At 31.5% G+C, this 22,575-nt stretch overlaps 1 protein-coding gene across 1 annotated transcript in view; it reads right to left on the reverse strand.

Annotated features, from left to right (window-relative positions):
• Positions 1 to 11: 11 nt before the first annotated feature.
• Positions 12 to 22,575, reverse strand: part of LOC129972561 (digestive cysteine proteinase 1-like) — a 36,501-nt gene continuing 13,937 nt past the window's right edge. The window contains exons 4-10 of the mRNA XM_056086741.1: positions 21,291 to 21,561; positions 15,125 to 15,317; positions 11,125 to 11,315; positions 8,984 to 9,075; positions 6,446 to 6,607; positions 3,606 to 3,795; positions 12 to 359 (exon numbers count right to left, since the gene is read on the reverse strand). Of these exons, the coding sequence (XP_055942716.1) occupies positions 175 to 359; positions 3,606 to 3,795; positions 6,446 to 6,607; positions 8,984 to 9,075; positions 11,125 to 11,315; positions 15,125 to 15,317; positions 21,291 to 21,561 (1,284 nt within the window). The 3' untranslated portion in view covers positions 12 to 174. The remainder of the gene's footprint in view (positions 360 to 3,605; positions 3,796 to 6,445; positions 6,608 to 8,983; positions 9,076 to 11,124; positions 11,316 to 15,124; positions 15,318 to 21,290; positions 21,562 to 22,575) is intronic.

The following is a 22,575-nucleotide window of genomic DNA, read 5'->3' on the forward strand; positions in this document are numbered from 1 at the left end:
GACAAACCATATTTCAAATGCTTGAGTTGCACTAGACCTGAAAATGCTTCTTTATTAAGACAGTTGTAACTTGAACAGCATTTCAGTAGATATTATTAAATTGTCTTGAGAATAAAATGTTTTCTCCCCTCTATAAAATTATTTGGCACTTAGATGAAGCTGCTTGCTTTTCTATCACATTTCAACATAAGTTGGTGATGTAGCAACTCCACAGTTGTTATCCTTTTGGCTCATCAACACATAACCATCATTTCCCCAGTAAGTGGACCAAGAGTTCTTCACGATCCAGTAGGGTTGACCGTTCATTACACCGTAACCAACTGCTAAGACGGAATGATCCAGTTGATCTGATCCGCTTTCTAGAAAATACAAAAAATGGATCAGATTGTGAGATTTTTTAAAAACCTTATTTATTATATGTATCGTTAATGCCCTATCTACCAATCATAAAGCGAATAAAACTCAATATTTACACAATTTTTTTATGTGAAATAGAGAAAAAAATATCGAAATGTCAGTTTTTCGTCGCTGTTATTGTCCATTTGTTGACAAAAATTTACGCTATCGTATAGAAATGCACTTAATACCCAAAACAAAATGCAAAAAAAATGAACATTTCTTGGGTCTCAGTTTCGAAAATTATCATATCATAAAGAGCTGAAGAAAGAAACGGACACTTCCTTGTTTTTAGGATCATTTACATCGCTCAAAATTTCGCTGTTAACCACCACATATATTTGCATTCCGAACTGAATTTCCCGCTGCATATTGAGCAACATAGGAAGTGTTACACAAAGAAGAAGAAAAACAAACATAAGTAATGCATTGTAAAAGCATTATGTATTTACTAACGATGAGGTCCGCTAGTCACACAACCTATCTCCTTTAAACTTCTAAAATAATCTGCCATGCAGGATGCAGGCCTTTAGGGGAAACGTTCACGATACAGCCTTGCAGCTGATTTGCCGTATGCCCACATTCGCCGTAAATTAACAATATCTCTCAATACTCTTTGCTGCCAAACATCTCTGTATCCTCAACTTTAACGAACAACTCGGTAAACATCCTTTTTATAATCTCTGATGAACAGGTACGATGTTCCATTCTCATTTGCATAATATATGAATTCAATGTGAATTTCATATTAGACATGGTTGAGTTGAGCTGTGTGTTTGGATAGTCGATTTTGTAAGATCAGCAGAAAATTTTCATCTCGATCTCGATGACAGCTTATCGGGGCACCAGTCCTTGGAGTAGGACTATCCCCTTAAATGACATAACTGGTGGAAAACTTGACTTTTAGTATTTTGCCATGATAACTGTGATGGGTCTTGACTCGATGGTGGAAGGAGAGCAAGTGGCATGGATCTTCAAGCAAAATTTTGGTCTTTGGAGGTGAGGGAGAGTTGTCTCGGCCAATAGGAAAGCAGGTTGTCAGGGGAGTAGGAGAGGGTGATGCAGAGGGTTTTCGGAGCTCGGTGAGGGATAAACTATTGTACGTAGGTGACCAATCAGAAAGCTGGGATATTGCAGAGGATTGACTTTACTTTTGGTGGGACTTAGCCGATCAGTGCGTTCAGGATTATCATCTTTTTTTCTTCTTTATTTTCAGTTTTCTTTGCGAGCTTGGCTGCTTCAATTAGTTTTGGGAATTCTTTCAGTATTTCTCTAAGGTCTTTAAGTATTTGGAGGGTTTCTAGGAGAGAAGGGAGTTCTTCAGCTGCTGTCAAAGTGGGCTCCGTGTTCTGTTTTCGTGGTGGGGGAATGGGTTGAGGGTCTTGTTTTCTAACGTTTTTCTTCGTCATTTCTGCATAAGAGGGTCTTCCATTATTAGTTGTCAGTTTGGGGAATTTGGAACATCCTTTCCAGGCAGCTGTGTGACCAGTTTCATTACAGTTAACGCATACTGGATCCATGATCTTTTCAGTGATATTACAGTTTCTTGTTGCATGTTTGCCACCGCATTTGATGCACTTGGGTGCTAATCTACAATTTCTAGCGGAGTGGTAGAACCCTGCACAGTTGTAACACATTGTTGCAGTTGATTTTCGTTGGTAGCTTTCAATCTTGATTTTTAGGTGGAGGAGGGATTTTTCATTGTATATGCTGATGGCATTTTTAGTTTTCTTGACTTCCAGCAGGAAAATGGGATATAGGGACTGCAGTTTGTAATTTCTAAGTTGGGAGATTCTGTTGATTACGTAATTTCTTTCTTCAAGTTCTTTTTTGATTTCCTCTTTATCTGCGTTAATTGGGAGTCCTTTGAGAATAACTTTTAAGGGTCTTTCATCTTGGTTTTCTGATAAGATAAATTCTTCTTGTTTTACTGTTAAAAATTCTATGATTTGGGTTCTCTCTTCTTCGGTTGCAGGGTGTATTGCAATCATATTTCTGATGAGTTTGTTTTCTGTTTGGGGGAATATCCTATGGATTGATTGGAGCGTAATATTGTATTTGCTTGATAATTTCATATTTATTGCAGCGGGCCTATTAATAGATTTTTCTTGGTTTTCGCTAAGTACTTCATATCTGTTAAATGTGTCCATGTTTTCAACATTTTCCTCAATTTTTTTGATCTTAGCTGCTTTTGGGGGGTTGACTTGTTGGAAGGTTTCGGTGTTTTCATCATCAATTTTGTGTTTTTCTTGGGATACTTTATCTATTTCCATATGTTTATCATCCTTTACCGCAAGATCGATCTCAAAATTGGGATAGTTGCCGTCTGTGTTTTTCCTAGGTAATATGTTTGCTATGGCTTTTCGTACTTCCTCACCAAATGGAGTATTCAGATAATCAGAAGTTCTCTGTTTTTCTTTATTGCTGTTAGTACTACTAGCCCTGGGATTTGCAACATTCCTTGACTTGTTGCTTCCCCTATGGGAACAGGGATCATCATCATCGCCTTTAAAGCCTACTACCATAATTCTACGATTTCTGCCTGAGCTGCTCGTTGAAAGGTTACTTGAGCATCTGCTATCAGAACGTCCGTCTCCTTCCATGGCTGGAGACCGAGTGAGCAGAAAATTTTCATGGTACAGACATTCTGTATATATGCAACTGATGGGGACAGAATCGTGGTCTCAAGAATGCCAATCGCAATCAAATAAATGTTCATTTTTTATATTCTGTTTTGAATATTAATTTGCGCAAGCTATCTTTTCGCACTAAATCGAGAGCTCTACAAATTCCTATTTGACTTTTTTTACGTGTATTTTTCACCATTTACGATATAGGTCCGTTAATTCCAAAATTTGCCGATAGACGGCTTTGCAAATTGTCGCATCGAGTAATGCATAGCATTTTTACCGTGTATATTATATATATATTATATACATATATTGTAATGCATTTCGACATTTGTAAGCGTTTTATAGGGCTATATGAGTGACAGGAAATGGCAAATTCTTATATGCTGGATTCTTTTGTTTGGATGTTAAATTTCAAATTAACCCAGGCAAACAGTGTTCTTGCAGTGTTTTAGAAAGATTTCTAATTAAAACAGATAATCCCTTATCATGAAAACCCGCGAGATATTCTGAGGTATTCCATTATCTATTCATTCATTAAATTCATTGAAATAAAACTGAGAAAAAATTGTAACTTACTGCAATCAGAATCGTAGTAGACACCATGCGAATAAAAGGAGAATGACTTGTGGGAAGCATCAATGCTTACAGAAATCGGCCCTTTCTTTGCTATGGCTTGTTTCAAAGCATTCAAATCTCCACTGGTAACGTTTACAAAACCTTTCAGTTGGGCTGTTTTAAAAACGCTCTTGTCATGACAGATGCCATCCTGAAAAATATAATCGTGGGAGTTGAATTGGGAAACTTAACAGTTAATTCTCTCTCACATACAATGACAGTTTCACATGCAGAGTTACGGAATTTGCGCAATAATTTAAAGTAAATATCTTTGAAAATGTAATGGTTACTCCGACATTGATGTCAAAGGCTTTCTATCGCAGGACATGAGTGGAAAATTTATCGTCTCTATTATATCAAAATGTTGGAAATCAGAAATCATATATAGCAAAAATGTAACAGCTAGAACCACTTGCAAAATATGGTATTTTGTGATAACATTATGATTTGAGAGCAGATATTTTAGGGTATAAAAGTGCATCAATAAAATATTTTGACAAACATTATTTTGATATAATAGTGATGACATCACTGCTACCAATAAGTATTTGGACATCCAAGCAAATCAGGATATTTGCTGTCCTGATTTACATCACGCTTTCAGTACTTTAAATATTCTGTAGGAAACAGCATTGGCATTACTCACATGCCACGAGATTCAGAGCTATCTGACTTCGAGAAAGGCGTAATTATCAGAGCAATGACTGATCCTTTAGGGACATATCTAGTGAGAGTTAAACATTTCAAAATCGATAGTGGCTTTTGTGATTAAGAAGTGGAAAGTGAGTGGTGATTGTCGGAATGTACTTCGACCCGGCAGACTCATGAAACTAAGAGATGGAGACCGAAGAGTGCTGCCCAAAGAAATTTGGAAAAACCGCACCAAACCGATGGCCCACATACTCCAGGAATTCCAATATGTATTCCAACTGTTGTTTCAATAAATACTAACCGCCAGGAAACACTTGATTGGTTTCCATGGTTGTGCTGCCGCCCATAAGCCTTTAATTACAAAATCCAACCGCGCTACTCAGTTGAGGTGGTGGTGCAAAACACGTCGAATTGGACCTTAGAATGAGTGGAAACAGGTTCTCTGGAGTGATGAATCGAGGTTCAATCTCTACCAGTCGGATTACAGAGTCTGGGTTTGGAGTATGCATGGAGAACGTATTTTTCCTGACTGCATTATGCCTACAGTAAAGTTTGGCGAAGATAGAATTATGGTCTGAGGATGTTTCTCGTGGCACGGACTGGGATACTTGATCCCAATTCATGATAAGCTCAACACCGAATCCTATTCCACTATTCTAGACAACAATGTGCTTCCTATGCTGTAGAAATTTTACAGATTGGATCATTGTTATTTCTAGAATGACAATGCCACTTGTCATGTTGTGAGGTCTACCATGGATTGGTATGATGAGAATGAGATGAACTGACTGGACTGGGCTGCTCAGAGTCCAGATTTGAACCACATAGAAAACCTCTGGGACGAGTTGGATCGCCAAATTAAGGGGTGCAGCAACCATCCAAAATCGGTGAAAGAAACCACATGTCTTCTCTAAGGTGAGTGGAAGAAAATACCACTGTCCATCATCGAAACACTTGTGTAAAGCATGCTTCGGAGGGTAAAGATTGTAATTGCCTCAGCTGTAATTGCTAGCTGGAGGCTCTACCAGCTATTGAATGTGAATAAATTAAATTAATCTCTTTTTTCACAGATGTTCGATTACTTATTGGTAAATAGTGTATAAAACAGGTGAAATACAAGAGAAGATTATTTTGATATTGGTATGAATCGTGAAGGATTATGTATCTAGAAAAACAGAAAATATTGCCTTAACCTGATTGTTAAAATGAGTTGTTCATGTTGCTGTGAAAAGCCTTTTCTAAAGAAACTCGTGATGCTTTCAGAAAGATTTCTTTAATTATTTAAAATTGGTAATTTTTAAAGCATAGGTATAAAACCATTATGAATGTATTTAGGCTTATATATAATCTGTAAGTTGGATGAGGTACCACGTGATGCACTGTGTAATAAAAAATTATTTAGAGCTTTCTTTAAGTCAGACCAATTACCTGGAGCTAGACATTTGCCACGTAGTTATTTCCCGATTAGTAATAATTGCTCATTAAGATAGAGTTTTACAAAATTTTAATTAGAATTTCAATTAATAAAAATCGATCGAAAATTTAAACTTTTTTCCTCACTAACTTCAGTGTAAATTAAAGAACAAAAAAAAAAAAAAAAAAAAAAAAAAAAAAAAAAAAAACATTTTTACAAAACTTTAAAATTTAAAAAAAAGTTGTTTTTTTTATGACATCAATTCTATTTTCCTGCAGTTTTTTTCTTGAACTTTTATAATTTCTTTAAAATTTATCTTCAATTCAATTTTAAAACAAAGCTGTTTATTATTATAATGAAGTACAAACCATTTTTTTTTATTTCACAAATGTTTCAATAAAAAATTTGTGCAAATGTTAATGTTTATAACTTTTTTAAAAAACTGCTTTCATTAGACATTACTTTCAAAAAAGAATTTCCATTTTCGCGTTATTTAATATGATAATGCTCTTAAGAGAAGCATTCTTTCAAAAATAGTTGCGCGGAAAATGCAACGGTTAATGCAATTAATTAACCATGTAAACCAAGACTAAAACTTCAATATGTTACGATGTTTCAGATTAGAGGTTCAAATACCTTTTAAATATTATTTTTATTTTATTTCACAGTATTTAAAAAGGCTTCAATTAATATACCCAAGATCCTCAAATCATTAAAAAAAATATTTGAGACAAACCTGTCCAAGGTAATGCCCATAATCTTCTTCACTGGCCAAACCACCCGCCTCCATGATGTATTTATAAGCCCGGAAATCCTCACCACCGTCGCAACCGTTATTTTCAAATTTCCAGCTGCAATCAATGAGCTGTTGCTGCGAAAGGCGAACCAGCTTGTTGTTCTAAAAATAAAATGATTGTATACAATTTAAATAACACACTTGAAGTAAAAATTATTTTAATATCCGGAAACAAATATTATTATAGATTGCTGCGTTTAAAAATAATAAATCAAGGAATTTATAGAAAGATTTAAGTATATTAATTTATCCATGCATGTGATGTCACCTAATACATAACTGGTTTTTGCCAGTAATTCAATGTATTAAGCAATAAATATTTATAAAGAATGGCTTTACCAAAACTTTTTGGGCCTACCTTCTGATAAAGGTGTTATATTCCGCAAAAAAATTGTGGACTTTGGATAAAATAACGAACGCAACGAGTGCTCATATTTTTATTTTCAGAGTCTTGTACATGAATGTTTTGTATATCTATTGTATAATGACAAAAAAATTGAATTTGCGCTTTGGATTTTATTTTTCCATCGATTGAAACCTAAGTTTTATACAAAATTACAGTTTAAATAAAATTATCACACACATACATTTTATATATTTAAGTCATTTGCATTTATCATTTACATGCAAGCGGAGGTACAGATAGACAGACAATCAATCCTTCGGAGGATATGGTTCAAAATTTTATACGGATCTGTACTCTAGGTGCTAAATTCATGAAGCAAAATTCATTCATCTAGCTCTTTACGTTTTATAGTTATAGTGTTCACATGTATTTAAATGGAAAGACAAGATTTCTTTTAATGGATCAAATTTTGTCAAAAGTTTACATGTCAAATTTCATCCGTCTAGCTCAAACTATTTCGAAGAAAATTTGATAGAGATCAATAAATTTGGTATAAAGCTCGTGCATATAATTTCATTCCGTCTAGTTCAAAACGTTTTTGAGTTATCGTGTTCATAGACAAACATAATTCTTAAAACGTGTTTTTCGGTCCAAGAAAGGTCTGAAATGTGGAGATTAATCAAACTGTCGAGATAAAATTTTTTGACGATTATGATATAGTTTTTTTTTCTTTGTATACTTCGAGGGTATAAAGAAACAGGATGAATTTCTAATTTTAATTTTTGGACTTTTAGTACAACCATAAAAATTAAAATGGAAAATTTAATTAAATTAAATTTTTGCATTTTGCATATTAATTAAATTTTTGCATTTTACATTGATCATATGAGTATGAATAAAGCACATTATCAATTCATGTTATTCATACAAATGACTATCTAATATTCAAACAACAAATTCAGTCTTGTAGATATTAAATTTATACATTAACTTGCATCTGTTAAAGTTTCATGAATGGTTATCATAAATAATGTAAAAAACTCCATTATTCACAGTTTTAAATTGAATATTTTTATGAATTTAATTCTTTTAAACATCATTTTAATCACAGTTTCAGTTTCTGTTTTTTTTAAATAATTTTATTAATTACGTAATACATATAATATATTTATATGTTACCAGATCTATAATTTTTGTAATGAAAATAAATAATAAAAGAATTATTATAAAATATAATGAGTAGCAGCAAATATTACCCTTAGCTCGTATAATGTCTTACTTCTAGATATAATAAAAGGAATAATTGGACAGAATTATATGATGAGGGAATCAAATATCATTTTATAGATTTTGTATTTATATTGAAAACTACACCAAATGTGTGTTATTTGTTACAAAAAAAAAAAAAAAATTCTTCAACTGCAATTCATTGCACAGTGGATTCCTTGCAACCATTTTTATAACAAATAATTAATTTTGGAAAAAAAAATTCGAATTAAATTACGTTATAAAAAAATTATATCTCAAAATGTGTGTTATACAATATGCATATACCTAAAGCACAGTGAGCCCAATACAGCTTGCAATGTATAATATTATCATTTGATAATATTCTTAATACTATTTCATATTTTTTAAACATTTTATAACAAATAAACATATACATATGTTATATTTTATGTAATATTTAAACAATTTTTGGAATAAATTTCAATAACAATACAAGGAGAAGAACCAAATTTTAATTCAAATTGTGAAATTTTAAATGTTTAATAATCACTAATAAATGTTAATTAATGATTTTGAAATACGAAAATCAAAGCATAACTTTTTAAATCAAAAAACTTTACCATGTAAGAAAATGATGTTTTTAGATCATTGTTAAAATTTACTCAAATATAAACAAAGTGATGATGATTTTTGATATAGCCACTTTTCTTTAACGGCTTAAAATGTTTTCTATGTTTGTTTGTTTTTTTCTTAATTGTGCTTTACATAATTTATAAAATCATAAATATATTTTTTTGTGAATAATGAAAAGACATACTTTTTGTATTTGAATCGTGAAATCATTAAAAGTTTTTACGAAGTTAAATATCCTTTCTTTTTTTTTTTCTAATAATATAACTTACTTTCAAAAAGTAGGCTCCCTCAATAGTTCCAGTGGTTCCGAAACTCCAGCAAGAGCCGCAGACTGCCTGATCTTTTACCGGAGTCACAGCACCTGAATGATTTTAAGTAATTTCTTTTAATGATCATATAAGCATGTGGTAAATCCAGTAGAATAGTTTTTCATATTTCGAATAACAACTAAAATGTGCAAGATTTTTTTTTTTTTTTTTTTTTTTTTTTTTTTTTTACTTTTTCGTATACGTAGTATAAAGTGTAGAAATAATAAAAAAATTCGAACTAGATATTTTGACGAATCCCCACGTTTTAGCCCTCCCTGATATCGAAAAACACATTTTTGGAAAATGTCCGTCCATCTGTCTATCTGCGAAAAAGATAACTTAAAAACGCTTTGAGCTAGACGGTTGAAATTCTGTATGCGGTCTTTATACCAAATTTGCAGATTTCTATCAAATTTTAAGTAAAATCCATTCAGAGGAAGTTTGTCTGTTCGAATATAAATTAACACAATTACTATAAAGCGAAGATAGATAAAATTCTATACGCAGATTTAACATCTATAGTATAGACACCTGTCAAATTTTAAGTCAAAACCAACAAAGGTTGAAACTTTCTTTCTCGTACCCTCTCTAAAAAAGATGTTGTTCCAGAGACATATGGTATTCGAGTAACAATAGTCATGAAATATTAACCTTTGGAATTTTTACTGAATCCGAAAACCCAAACTGCGTTTTAAACGCGTTTTTCCAAACTGACTGAAACAAAATGATAAAAAAATCACGCTTACCGTTACAAATCCAATACCAAATTTGATATATTTAAGTTTTTGTGTTTTTGAGAAGTTGCGCTTACATGTTTCTGGAAAAAAAAAAAAAAAAAAAAAAACAGGCCGGCAGATGGTCAATTTCTTGATGGATTCAGCTCAAAAATTAATAGGTGTCTATACTATAATTAATGGAATGCCATCTTTAAAACTCATAAGTTAGGTTGGGGGACATAAACAACACTTCCATTCTAAAGTTCTTCATTAATGATATAAGTAGATTCTATGCATTTTTCATGGAAAATTAGCACGGAAAATTGAATGAAAGAAGTGGAGCAAAATGCAAATAAAGACGTCATCTAATGGATATGTACATAAATGTGATAATATTGATATAAAGAGTAATATGTTTTTCACTTTGTAGAGGAATGTACGTGTGATAAATTATATTAATTTTTTATGCCATGCATTAAGAAATACTTTTTTAGTAATAAAGAGACGTTATACTCAATAATTTTTTTTTTTTGTCGTGTGACTATGTTAAGCCAAATTTTTACGCAGTCTCTTCTGAGGGTAAAGACCCCTGAGCACCCGAGAGCAGAAGTCTGACTTCTAGCTCAAATGAATATAGCACAGACACACTCGCTTGCACAACCCCTTTTTACAGGGGGGGGGGCGCATTCACGCACTTCACAGAGAGAACAACCATGCCCGAATCCGGAACGCCTAGATCACGGGGAAGACGCTCTACGCCGGCCAATAAACTGTTTTATGAGTATTTAAAAATTCTTTTAGACTTTTTCTCTTCTTGGAGAAAACTTACATCTCGCACTCATATAAATATGTCTGAAAGTTTCGCGCCGTTGAGGGGAATTAAATATAGAATCACTCGGGAAATGCAAAAGGAATAGCGTAAATCAGGAACATTCATGAATACTCTTATCAGAAATTATCTTGAGTTCGTTGAAAGATTATTACGTGGAAGTACTTATGGATTCACTTTTATAATTTCAGAAAAACAAAACAAACAAAACAAAAAATCTTGGAAAGTTATACCAAAAGGAAAAACGGCCCAAACCAGCTCAGATCATTGAGATTTTACTGTACAATAGTTTTAATTTGCCATTGAGTTGGTGCCTTTGAATTCATATTTTATAAATTATTTCAGTTCTGGACTAGCCAATTAATTTGAATTCCGTGGTATTTATTTTTTATCAAATCATCTATCTCATTTCCAGCGCCGTTACCAGTATAGCTAAAGCAATTTTTGTTGTGCTCTTACTAATTTCAAACTTCTTTACAAGAGGCAAAATTGCACATCACTAAAAAGAAAGTACAAGTAATGTCAATCATTTGTAGAAAGGGATCATAATATCGTACCATATAAACGCCAATCCAAAGAATCTGGAACAGCTTCGGAAAATTCTTCTTTTGGAAATGGTTTCCCTCCATTGTAACCAGAAGAAGGTAAACGCCCACGAATGGTTCGGAATTCAGCATCGTTGAAATCTGCCATGTGGTTCAACTTCAGAGCATAAGTCAATCCAGCTCGGTTCATACTCTGCACGTACCTAGGAGGAAAAAGCAGCGGTTTATTGATGTAGTTTCGTTTCATGCCATATGCTAAGAGCAACGGACATAAATCCATTATAAATAATGTTCGTTACTCGAATTATTTGTTAAATGATAATCAATTTGTCACAGATTTGCACGAGAATTCAATTAATTCACTTTCGAGACCAAATTCTTAAGATTTATTTACGTGAATAACAATAAAGCATGTATTCTGTCTTTCTTCAGAGGGCAAATACTGCATAAAAATCTCACAAGTTCATTCGTTTTTGTATGATATCGAAAAAGTTCAGATAAGCATTTACAAATATTCAGAGAATAGGAAAAAAAAAAAAAAATCAATAATGTTAGCGCACAAAAAAGATTATACATTTATCATTTAGTTGATTCAATTACATTAAAGTCCTATTTTAAAGCCATAACTTGGTTATTAAGGAAAGGACCTTGTAATTTTGAACGATGGTGGGATGAAAAGAATGATACTTGAATCAGTACTCGCATCTCAATAGTATACAACTTACAGATAAAATTTTTAAAATATTTTTTCAGGAACCGTTCCAAAATGTATCAAAATTCAAACGTTCATTCATTCATTCAAAATTTTCTTTTCCATTCTTTTCATCAGGTACTTCTAACACTTCGCTAGCTTACTGCCACCTGTTCATCTTTACTGAAACGAATTCACTGCAAGTCTTAAATTAATGTCACTTCTCCTCGTTCTTCACTCTACGAATACTTGTTTGTAATTCGAACACTATCGCCTTTCGTGAAAGTGTTCCATGTTTAGTTTATTATTGAATGAACCTACAGTAACTGTGAGAACTAATTTTTATAAGCTATATTTAGTTTAAACGGCAGGTCCATTCACTTTCATCAGCATATAGTCAAGTCAAGTAAAGTCAATATAGTCAAAAAATTATCGGGCAGATCCTCCTATTTATCAAATAATTCATACCGATTCCAAGAGATATAAACTATTTGGAAGTCTTTGTACGACTTAAGAATGTCATTGAAAACCGGGAATATTATTTTTAATCAATATGTCATATAAGCACGTACATTGTACTACAGGAATATACTCCTGATTTTAGGCACATATTTCATATTTCTTTTTTATTTTCTCGTATACGAAATATGTTGGAAATTAATTTTTGTAACATCATTTAATAAAGTTTTTTTATTATTATTATTTTCTCGTTTAAGAAGTATACAGAAAGCATTTTATCGTCAAGAAAATCGAACGTGAAATTTTGACGAATCTTCAGATTTCAGACCTCGATCAGTTCGAAATTCACATTTTAGGAATTATGTCTGTCTACTTGTTCATCCATGTGACAACCTATATTTGAACACGATAATCCAAAAAATACTTTATGCTATCAGATGAAATTTAGTATATGGAATTACGACCAAATATATAGATTTTTATAAAATTTTGAATAAATTCTCTTCAGAAAAAGTCCGACTGTTCGAGTTCAAGTGACCTCGATAATTAAAAAACGCTAAAAGCTAGGTTGGTAAAATTTGATACACAGGTTTAGCATCTAAAATAAAGAAACTTATCAAATTTTGAACTGCATCCGTCAAACGGTTGACGGACAGTTGGTCTGTACTTTTCGCATGCATGTAATCGCAATAACCTAAAAATAAAATTCGGCAAGTGATCTTTTGAGTACAATTATAGTACCATATCATTTTTCGTGTGAACTTATTCAAAAATGCATATTAGCACAATAGATTCAGTAAAAATGCTGAATTTGTGCCAAATATTCATTTTTGTAACTACTGTTCGCCAATATCACACAAGATATTTGCGGCCTTGCCAAGGATTGCAATTTTATGCGAGAAAAAGAAACCAAGCATTTATCGGAGAATATGCGGGAACGTTTTGGATTGGCCGCTCCAGCTGATTAAAGTTATGTTAATTAACTTTCTGTTTAACTAAATTTTCCAATTTTATAATATTTTTTCATGTTTTCATTAAACAATAGCATTTACGGTGATCGCATTAAGGTGATCGCACATCTAATACAGGCTGGTCATGAGAAAAGGTCAATTTTAAAATATTTAGCAAAACACATTAACAATTAGAGGGGATCAAACTAGAAAATTTGCTATGAAATATGTGCAGAAATTGCAGAAGGAAGAGGATAAAAAGATTATTGTTGTTGTATTAGATGCTTAAAAGAACAATTAATACTAAGATGAGATTCACAGCGGCAGTCTAGGAACTGGTATATATTAACCAACCATTTTAAGTCTATTTCCAGCAAGAACTGATAGTTTGGACCCTAGATTTCACATGACACTGAAAAGTACTTTGGTACATCGGATCCTTAATGATCACGCTCCGAGCAAAGAAAACCCATCCATGTCCCATTTGATGATTATGTTAATCAAAAAACGAATTCACTCCATCTGATCCAATAGATGTTGGGTTTTAAATAAATAAATAGTTTTTAATAGTTTCTGACGCTGTTGCTTGGATGAAATGGTGTTCCATTATTTTAGACACAGCTGTGTATGAGATGCTGGAGGAAGTTCAGAATGAAGTTCTAGCAACAAATCTTACAAAAAATTACTGAACGCACGGCTATTCGATATGTAGGCCTGCTAAAAAAAAATTGTGAATCGTCATTTCAAATATTAATATCTCTTGATAGACAAGTGATTTCATACCATGGTGATTATCAAAAATTAGAAGATCTACCCTCTAGATGGTTTGATCCTTTAACAATATATCAGATTAATTACCGAAAGCTGTAGCAGAAAATCTCACACATATATTTTCAAAATACTATAGGAGAAAAAATAACGTGTATAGTAAGTACACTTTAGTTATAAATAAATAATATTATTACAAGTCATCAAAAATATCTGGAAATCTGTGAATTAAAAAACTTTATTACAAATGGCATTCTTTATGAAATATTAATTGTCGTTTAAAACTTTATCACGGCGGAATTCCAGCATCTTGATAATGAAATATAAAGCTGTCCATATGAAAAAGCAATTTCACCTACACTAACTTTCTCTTCGCTAAAAAGTCTGCCCTTATGGATTGTTGATGGTCATCGCATATGCTGAAATAATGGGAAACTGGCGACGTTTGAGTACAAATAAAAAGTGTTCATTATATGGAGTAAATCAATTCTGGACAATAAAACTGTATCCCTCTTTACTGAACTACGAAAGAATCTGTGCACCGATCTTACTAATCATTAAAATTGCATTGAAACAAACGGTGATCTACTTACAAAAAGGAAAATGCATCGCCAAATACTAAATAAGTATATGAACGAAGAAAGAGAGAAAAAAGGCGTCCAAGTGTCACGTGAAACGAGAATATAATGAAAATTGCAGACATCAACTCATTAATCTTTGCCGGAATTCGATTAAAAAAATGTCAATAAATAAAAAAAATCTCATAATTAAAAAAAAAATATTTTAAAACATTGTCTTAATCATTAGACGCTAAAACAAGATAACAGACTTTGCTGAACTATTGTATATACCGATTCAAAGACGAAAACTGTTGGTGTTAAATATGCATGAAGTATAAACGTAATTTCATCAGTGAGGACATACGGACCGTTTTTATCTGCCGATCTCAACAGTGCTCTCTATCACTTCAACTGCACACAGCTTATTTTACAAAACCACATGGTTTTTTTTTATATGCATTTTTATTTGATTCAGATGTATTAGCATTATCCCAGATAATAAACGTACCATATAAAAATATTTTTAAAAAATATTCAATAAAATTTAATATGGAAAATAGTTTAGCGTCGGAAAATTTGCTTACCTGTAATTTTGTCTATAAATATTTTTTCTGCTTTCATGTTCGGTGGGATCTGAGTAGCTTTTTCCATGCTTCTCCTTGAAGTCTTCAAAACTCTCGTGAACGTGCGTGTCTTCGTTGTTGATAAACTCAATCATTGGGTTGTTAAATACCATTCTTTCAACTCCTGGACCAGGAAAGTTACCGCATTCTATGCCTAAAATAAAATTTTAAACATAATTAAATATTTTTTCAAAAAAAATTTAAAGTGTAATATATAAACTAACTTTTTATACCTTATAACAAATCGAAATTCTCTATCTTAAAGGGTTTTCTCTAGTTATTTACAATTTTGCCCAGTTAAAACCGTACGAATCTATATTTCTTGTGGGTGAAATTTTCAAAAGAAAGTGCAGTCGTCCACTTTTATTCTTGTTGGAGCGTGTTTATGCTGGTTGATTCATTTACGATGAATTAAGAAAATGTTAACGCTTTTTGCGCTAAAAAACGGAAAAATAGATTTCTTGACCAATTACAGTTGTTACAGAAAAAACAGAATAGTTTGAATGTTATTACACGTGATGAATACAACATTCAATTATCTGAGGTTGAAGAAGCAAAATCTGCCGTTAGCAAGACTTCCGTTCAGTACCGCAAGTTAAAAAGGTTTGACATTCTTGAAATTAGTGGAGTAAAAAAGTTGATTTCTTCAAATAAGCCCATAAAATATTATTTACCAGTTGAAGAAATTTTTGACGTTATCGAAAATACACATGTGGTCATAGGACATGGTGGTAGAAACAGACTTAAAATTGAAACTTCAAGAAAATATGCTAATATAACCACTGAGAAGATACAATTTTTTTTTATCAATGTATGAAACATGTCAATAAAAAATTTTTTTAAAAGGAAAGGTTTGGTTTCTAAACCTATCATTCACTCAGAAATGAATGGTCGCTGCCAAGTGGATTTGATTGACATGCAATCTCAGGCAGATAATGAATTTATTTTTATTATAGTTTACCAGAACCATTTAACAAAATTTTTGTTACTACGACCACTTCAGAGCAAAAGAGCGGAAGAGGTTGCGTTGCAAGTACTTGATTTTTTTTTGTTTGATATTTGGGGCTCTTTATATACTGCAATCTGATAATGGAAGAGTTTGTAAATTCAGTTGTAGAGCAGTTATGTACGTATTGGCCAGAATTGAAGATTGTTCGTGGGAAGCCTCGTCACAGTCAGTCGCAGGGTTCGTTAGAGAGGGCCAACCAAGACGTATAAAATATGTTGGCTTCATGGATGAAGGATAATAAAACTACAAAGTGGTCCTACGGTCTTCGTTTTGTCCAATTCATGAAAAACAGAGCTCCACATTCAGGAATTAAACAATCACCATACAAAGCTATGTTTGGGATTGAACAAGAGTTGGAATGACAACCTCAACTTTGCCATCAGGTATTATAAAAACTATCGAAGACGAGGATGAACTTTAGAAAATTTTCGAGGATATAAATGCAGAAGAACAAGAAACTGAACAAGCACAATCAGGGGAGCATATACTTGCTAATAAATCGACCAACATTTTTCTAATTAGAAAGGAAGCCAAAGAAAATTTAATAAAGCAAGAAAAACGAATGAAAAAGATCTCTCATGCAACACATCCTGAGGTTGATATTGGAGGTAATGTTGTTGTTCCCATTCCAGATGATGATAGAGCAAAAGCTGATTTGCGAAATCTCATCGGTGCAATTAGGGATTGCAATACCGGTATACCGGGATACCGAATACCGGTATTTTGAGTCATTTGTGCAATTTTGTAATACCGGTATTCACAAGTTTAAATACCGGTTTTTCGGTATTTACTAGAAATTTTTAAAATTGTCTTGTAATTGTTTAAATTGTTCAGGGATCGCCAACATAGCAAAGTAGTATACGTTTTTGTTTTTATGTCTCCCTAACGGGCGAAATTAATTAGCTAATTAATGGCTTAACTAATTGCCTAAATCTAAATTAGCGAAACATGGATTGTCCCTGAAAGAAGATATTGTATCCATAAAGATTAATGGAGCAATAGTTATGAAACAAGTTGGAAAGTTGATTGGTGCAAATCAGCAATTGTGCTATGCACATAGAATTCAATTAGGAGTAATAGATGTATTATACCAAAAAAATAAAGAACAGAAGAATCCAAATACTTTGGATATAGAAACTTCGGATTCTGACATTGAAGAGAGTAAGAATGAGAGTGATATTGACAATGAAGATAATGACAATGTAATTGTTGAAAAAAATATTGCTAATGAGGATGAAATATTAACCCATCAAGAATTGCTTCCTATAATTTAGAAAGTTCGAAAAATTGTTAAGATATTCAAACGTTCCCCTATAAAAAGGATATATTACTTAAATATATACTAACCGAAAATAAAACAGAATATATGCTAATATTAGATTCTAAAACACGTTGGAACAGTTTACTCCTAATGATGGACCGATTTTTGAAACTGAGAAATCAAATCCAAAAAGCAATAATCGACTTAAATCTGTAAATTAATTTTTCAGATAGTGAATTCGACTTAATATCCAGAACTATATCATCTCTACTTCCAATAAAACTGACTACAGAGGCATTATGTCGGAGAGATTTTAATTTATTAACAGCTAATGCAACACTAAATTTCATGTTGCAGCACACATTACTATCTGAATAATTATATATTACATTGAAAAATCGCACAGAAGAAAGGCACACCGAAATAGAAAATGTCTTACGGTATTTACATAATTAAAATGATTTTAAAAATGAAAATGAAAAAGAAGAAAAGAAAATAATCAATTCGAATCTGATTAAGTTTTTAGTCAATTTTCTTAGCATTTTTTACCCACAAACCTATCCACATTCAAAAGAATTCTGTTCAGTTATCGAAGATTATGATGACACTAATGCCGATAGTGAAAAGGAATTGTCTCTTGAACAAAAATTAGAATTAGCGATAAATAAAAAAAATTCAACGAATCAAAATACAATACAGAAATCAGCTATATCCAAAACCATCCGAAGAGAAATTGATTTATTTGAAGATTTAGAGGTAAATACTTGGAAAAAGTGAATCGCGCATTGCTAACAGTATCACCCACTAGCGTAGATGCCGAAAGTGAGTATTAGACAGCTGGTAATTTTTACACAAAATTACTTTTCAGGCTTAATGACAGTATAATGAATGCATTATGTTTTTTAAGATCACATTTCAAAACTTTGTATCAGTATCACAGACTGGATAATGATATTTACAATTTTTTTGTGATTTAAATAAATAAGTTGTTTCTTTACTTTTCTGTGATTCTTTATATACTGTTATAATTTATAAGTTACAAATTATTTTTTGTGATATTTACACTCTCTTCTAAAACTGGCAAATAAAACAAAGAAACGCCTGTGTTTTCTTTCTTTTTCTAAAATTTCTACTACCGGTATTAAAACCGGTATCCCGGTATTAAGATCTAAAAAATACCGAATACCGGTATTGAAATTTTGGTCCGGTATTGCAATCCCTAGGTGCAATGCTTGAAAAAAATAAAGATGGCCTGTACAAAATTGGTACGAAAGATGGAGTTGAACAAACTGTATTCGAGGTAAGAAATGATATTTAAACTTAATTTGTTCAATATTTATTCAATAAATATAATTCATTCAATTTATATTAACTTTAAATTTTAAGAGTCTTTATAAAGTAGATTACATCTATTCAGGGTGCAAGTTCGATACAAAAGTTTAGCATATTCACTGATTTTTAGATCTGAATTCGATGTATTGCCGCAATTTTTCTTGACTAAAGAACAAGTACCGAATCAGGAAATTTCTTTGAGAACAGCAACAAGAAAAGGAGCTATAGGAACTGGACAAGTGTTGGTCCACAGTTCTTGTAAAAAGCACTGTACTTCAAAGAGATGTTTCTGTATGAAAAATGGTTCTCTTTGTAATTCTAAGTGTCACAGTAGTTTGCCTTGTCGAAATAAATAATTTGTAAATAACGGTTCTGCTTTAAACAGAAACAAATAAATTATTTTTCTTAAATGATAGGCCTTTTCCTCAAATACTGTTTTACTAAGTATAATTTAATAAAATAATTTTGGATAGATGCAAATAATTTTGTCTAACAAGTCAGTCAAAACACGAATAAAACTGTTGTCCCTAGCGATGTTAGTGAGAACGCGTTTTCCCTTGTTTATTCGGGTTCTTCCTGGCGCTGTCAGTTAGAACGCGTTTTCCTTAGTGAATTCACGTTTTGACTAATTTCGGGTTTTCACTGTAACAGCTATATAATTCAATAATGAAAGTTCATGTACACAATAAATCTACGTGCTAGGTTATTAAAATAACATTGTTTAAATATTCAACCCAATTCGAAATTTATAAAAATTATAACTATTTTAAAGTTCGGATTTTAAAATTATTTTAAATTTAATTTTATTATCAGAAAAAAACAAATTTTTAAAGACAACTATGAATATCAAGTCATGTATAAAATATTTAAATGAAAGTAAATACAACTAATATTCCCGGTGAACAATCTGTTGGAAAGAGAAGAGGATAATATTATATATATATATATATGCAAGGAGTATTATTATTTTTAGCAATTGGTATTTATCATTTCTACAGCATCAAAATCAGAAGATTTAACTTTTTTTAAAAGAAACATTCCAAAATACAATGTTGGAACTAAATTGAAATCCTCAATATTTTAACTTTATTATACTTTCATTTATTACAACTTCATGCACTATCTTATCCATATATTTCGTTTTCTAACGATTTATTAAAGTTAAATTTTACGGTGAAAAAAATTTATAGAAATCTAATTACAAAAAAAAAATATAATCAATCTCTAAACAAGTGTATTAATAAAAGCCGCTGTATGACTAGCATTATTGATTAAGTTATTCTCATGTCTAATTTTAAAGGCGGTTCAAAGGATATTTTGATAATACGAAATTAACCTATTTGATATATTTATAATTATTGTTAACGCAATAATGGTTGTATATATTAAATACGATGCGTAATAATTAACGGACAATTAATTTTAAAGCATCGAATATTTCCACTTCAAGTAATACAATTGAAAAAAAAAGTATTATGTTAGAAAAGAGTTGACAAGGAGAAAATTTTAAAAACAGTTAAGGAATTTAAAAACAAAACGTCAGAAAGAAATCACAGAAGATTTTTTTTCCTTCAATAAAATGTTTACTGTTAGAAAGAATGGCATTTCCAACATTACAAGTTATTTTATTTTGAAACCAATTTCTCGAATCTAGCAAGAAATTCTAAAAATATTTGTCAATTTTTACTAAAATAAAAATTTTATCTTCCGAACTCGTAATATCAAAGGAAAAAAAGATACGGATGCAAAAGAAAAACAAACACAGAAGCTTAAATGTATTTCACGCAGAAGGATTTCCATAAAACAATTGAAAGAAAACCGGTTTAAATTTCATTATAACCATGCAACTCAAGGATATAGTTTGGAAACGGTGAATTTCTTTTAGCATTTGCAAGATTTTCATATTTCGTGGTAGGGAAAGCAGAAATATCTAAAAGGTCAAGGTATGTGCTAGTTTTTTTATCTTTCTAGAATTTGACTCAACTTGAGTTTTTAGAATTCTACAAACAATACAAAAAGATGCATTTTACACATATGCAATGAATTTCAAATAATCATATATAAGCATTTTTGAAATTTTTAATATTTCTCCCAAATATTTTTATATGCGATACATCTTAAAACTCTTTCTTTGTAAAAGAGAAAGTTGGAATACTTTGTATTAAATATATATATACGTATATGTGTGTGAAAAACGTGTTTGTGATCTTAATTTTGGACGCCAGTGTAGAATAAATATATTATATAACGCTTCTCATTGTGGCACTTTATTTTATCGTTTTTATTATTCCTTACTAGAAAATATATAAATTAGTCAATTCAAGTGGAAAAAAAATACTTGTCTCCGTAGCTATACACCAAAACAGAAATTGGGATTTTGTAACCTATAGAGATGGATTGAGAGTAGAAATATTTCTAACATCGTCCAGCGTTGCAAACAGCGATGGGCAATTATATGTACCGATTTCCTTGTTTATTTATCAAATTACAGTACCATTAATAAACGAATAAACGTTTACACTTACTTGTGTCAATTTCAAAGTCATCGTCTGTTACGCTTCCAGGTTCGTAGCTGGAATAGTAGAGCTCGTACTTATCGTAATGAGATCCAAGAAGGTTATTGTAACCTCTCATAACGTAGTGGACTGGTGCTCCAGTTGTTTTGCTGATGTACATACTGTACTTATTTTCTTTATCACCAACTGAGTTCACAGCTTGCCAAAGTTCGCATAAGTCATCATTGGGCTTATAAGGATACAGAGAATTTTGTTCGTAGCAGTCGGCGTCTTTAACATACTGGGAAAAATATTCAAGAATTAAAAAAATAAATAAAATAATTAAGAAAACCAAATAAACAGTCTCCAAACATTTCTGTCCTTTTTATTTTATATGAAATTATATTAATCCCAGATGCGTAATCAATGGTAGCCTTATCCTCCATTTCTTTTCAACATCCAATTTTAAGAGAAATTACAAAATAAAATCTTGATATAGCCCCTCCCCCCGCCCCCAAGTATTAATTTTCTAATACATCATTCACAAGTAAGACATTTAAAGCTTAAATTCCATGATGCTATTTTTCTCCTTTATTTAATAATTAGCAAATTTTGGACACATTCCCCTTATCGTTGCCGTTTTCATTCAACAAATAATAACAGTACTTTTTTAAAGTTAATAGATTTCAAGTATTTTTGTATGGATTAATAACGTCCATGTCTGGTTTAATTTAGTTATATTAAATATCTATTTTGAAGCACACAAAACAATTTTGGGATTGACCTCAAAATTTAAATTTTGATCAAATGACAATGATAAAACCAGCATCTGACTTTCCAGATTTCCACGTCATTTCAGTCATTTATTTGCTCCCTTTATAGGATTTAAAAGCAACCAGGGCACAATTTTGAATATGGGACTACGGAAAAAAATGCCAAAATTTAGAAAATTTTGAAGAGGCATAATATTTATATTTGTGTAATAATAGTTTAGTAAGTTATCAAGGAAAAAATCCAAAATTCAACTTAATGTTTAACTAAGAATTTTTAAAAACTCGCTCCAAGGTGCATGTTTCAACCTTTCTAGGTACATATACGCCAAATTTGGTAAATGTAGATCAAATGGCCTGGTATATAGAAAACCTGATTCAGAGAGACACCCACGCATATTCATCTTTATTATTAGCAAAAGATTATTAGATAGGATTCTTATTTTTTATATAAAAAATAATCAAGAATGTACATTATCTTAATATTTATGAAGCGACTTATTATGTAGCTATTTTAAGCTTAAAATGTCCTAAGGTTTAGTAAT

This window comes from Argiope bruennichi, chromosome 6, assembly GCF_947563725.1.
Source record: "Argiope bruennichi chromosome 6, qqArgBrue1.1, whole genome shotgun sequence".
NCBI lineage: Eukaryota > Metazoa > Arthropoda > Arachnida > Araneae > Araneidae > Argiope > Argiope bruennichi.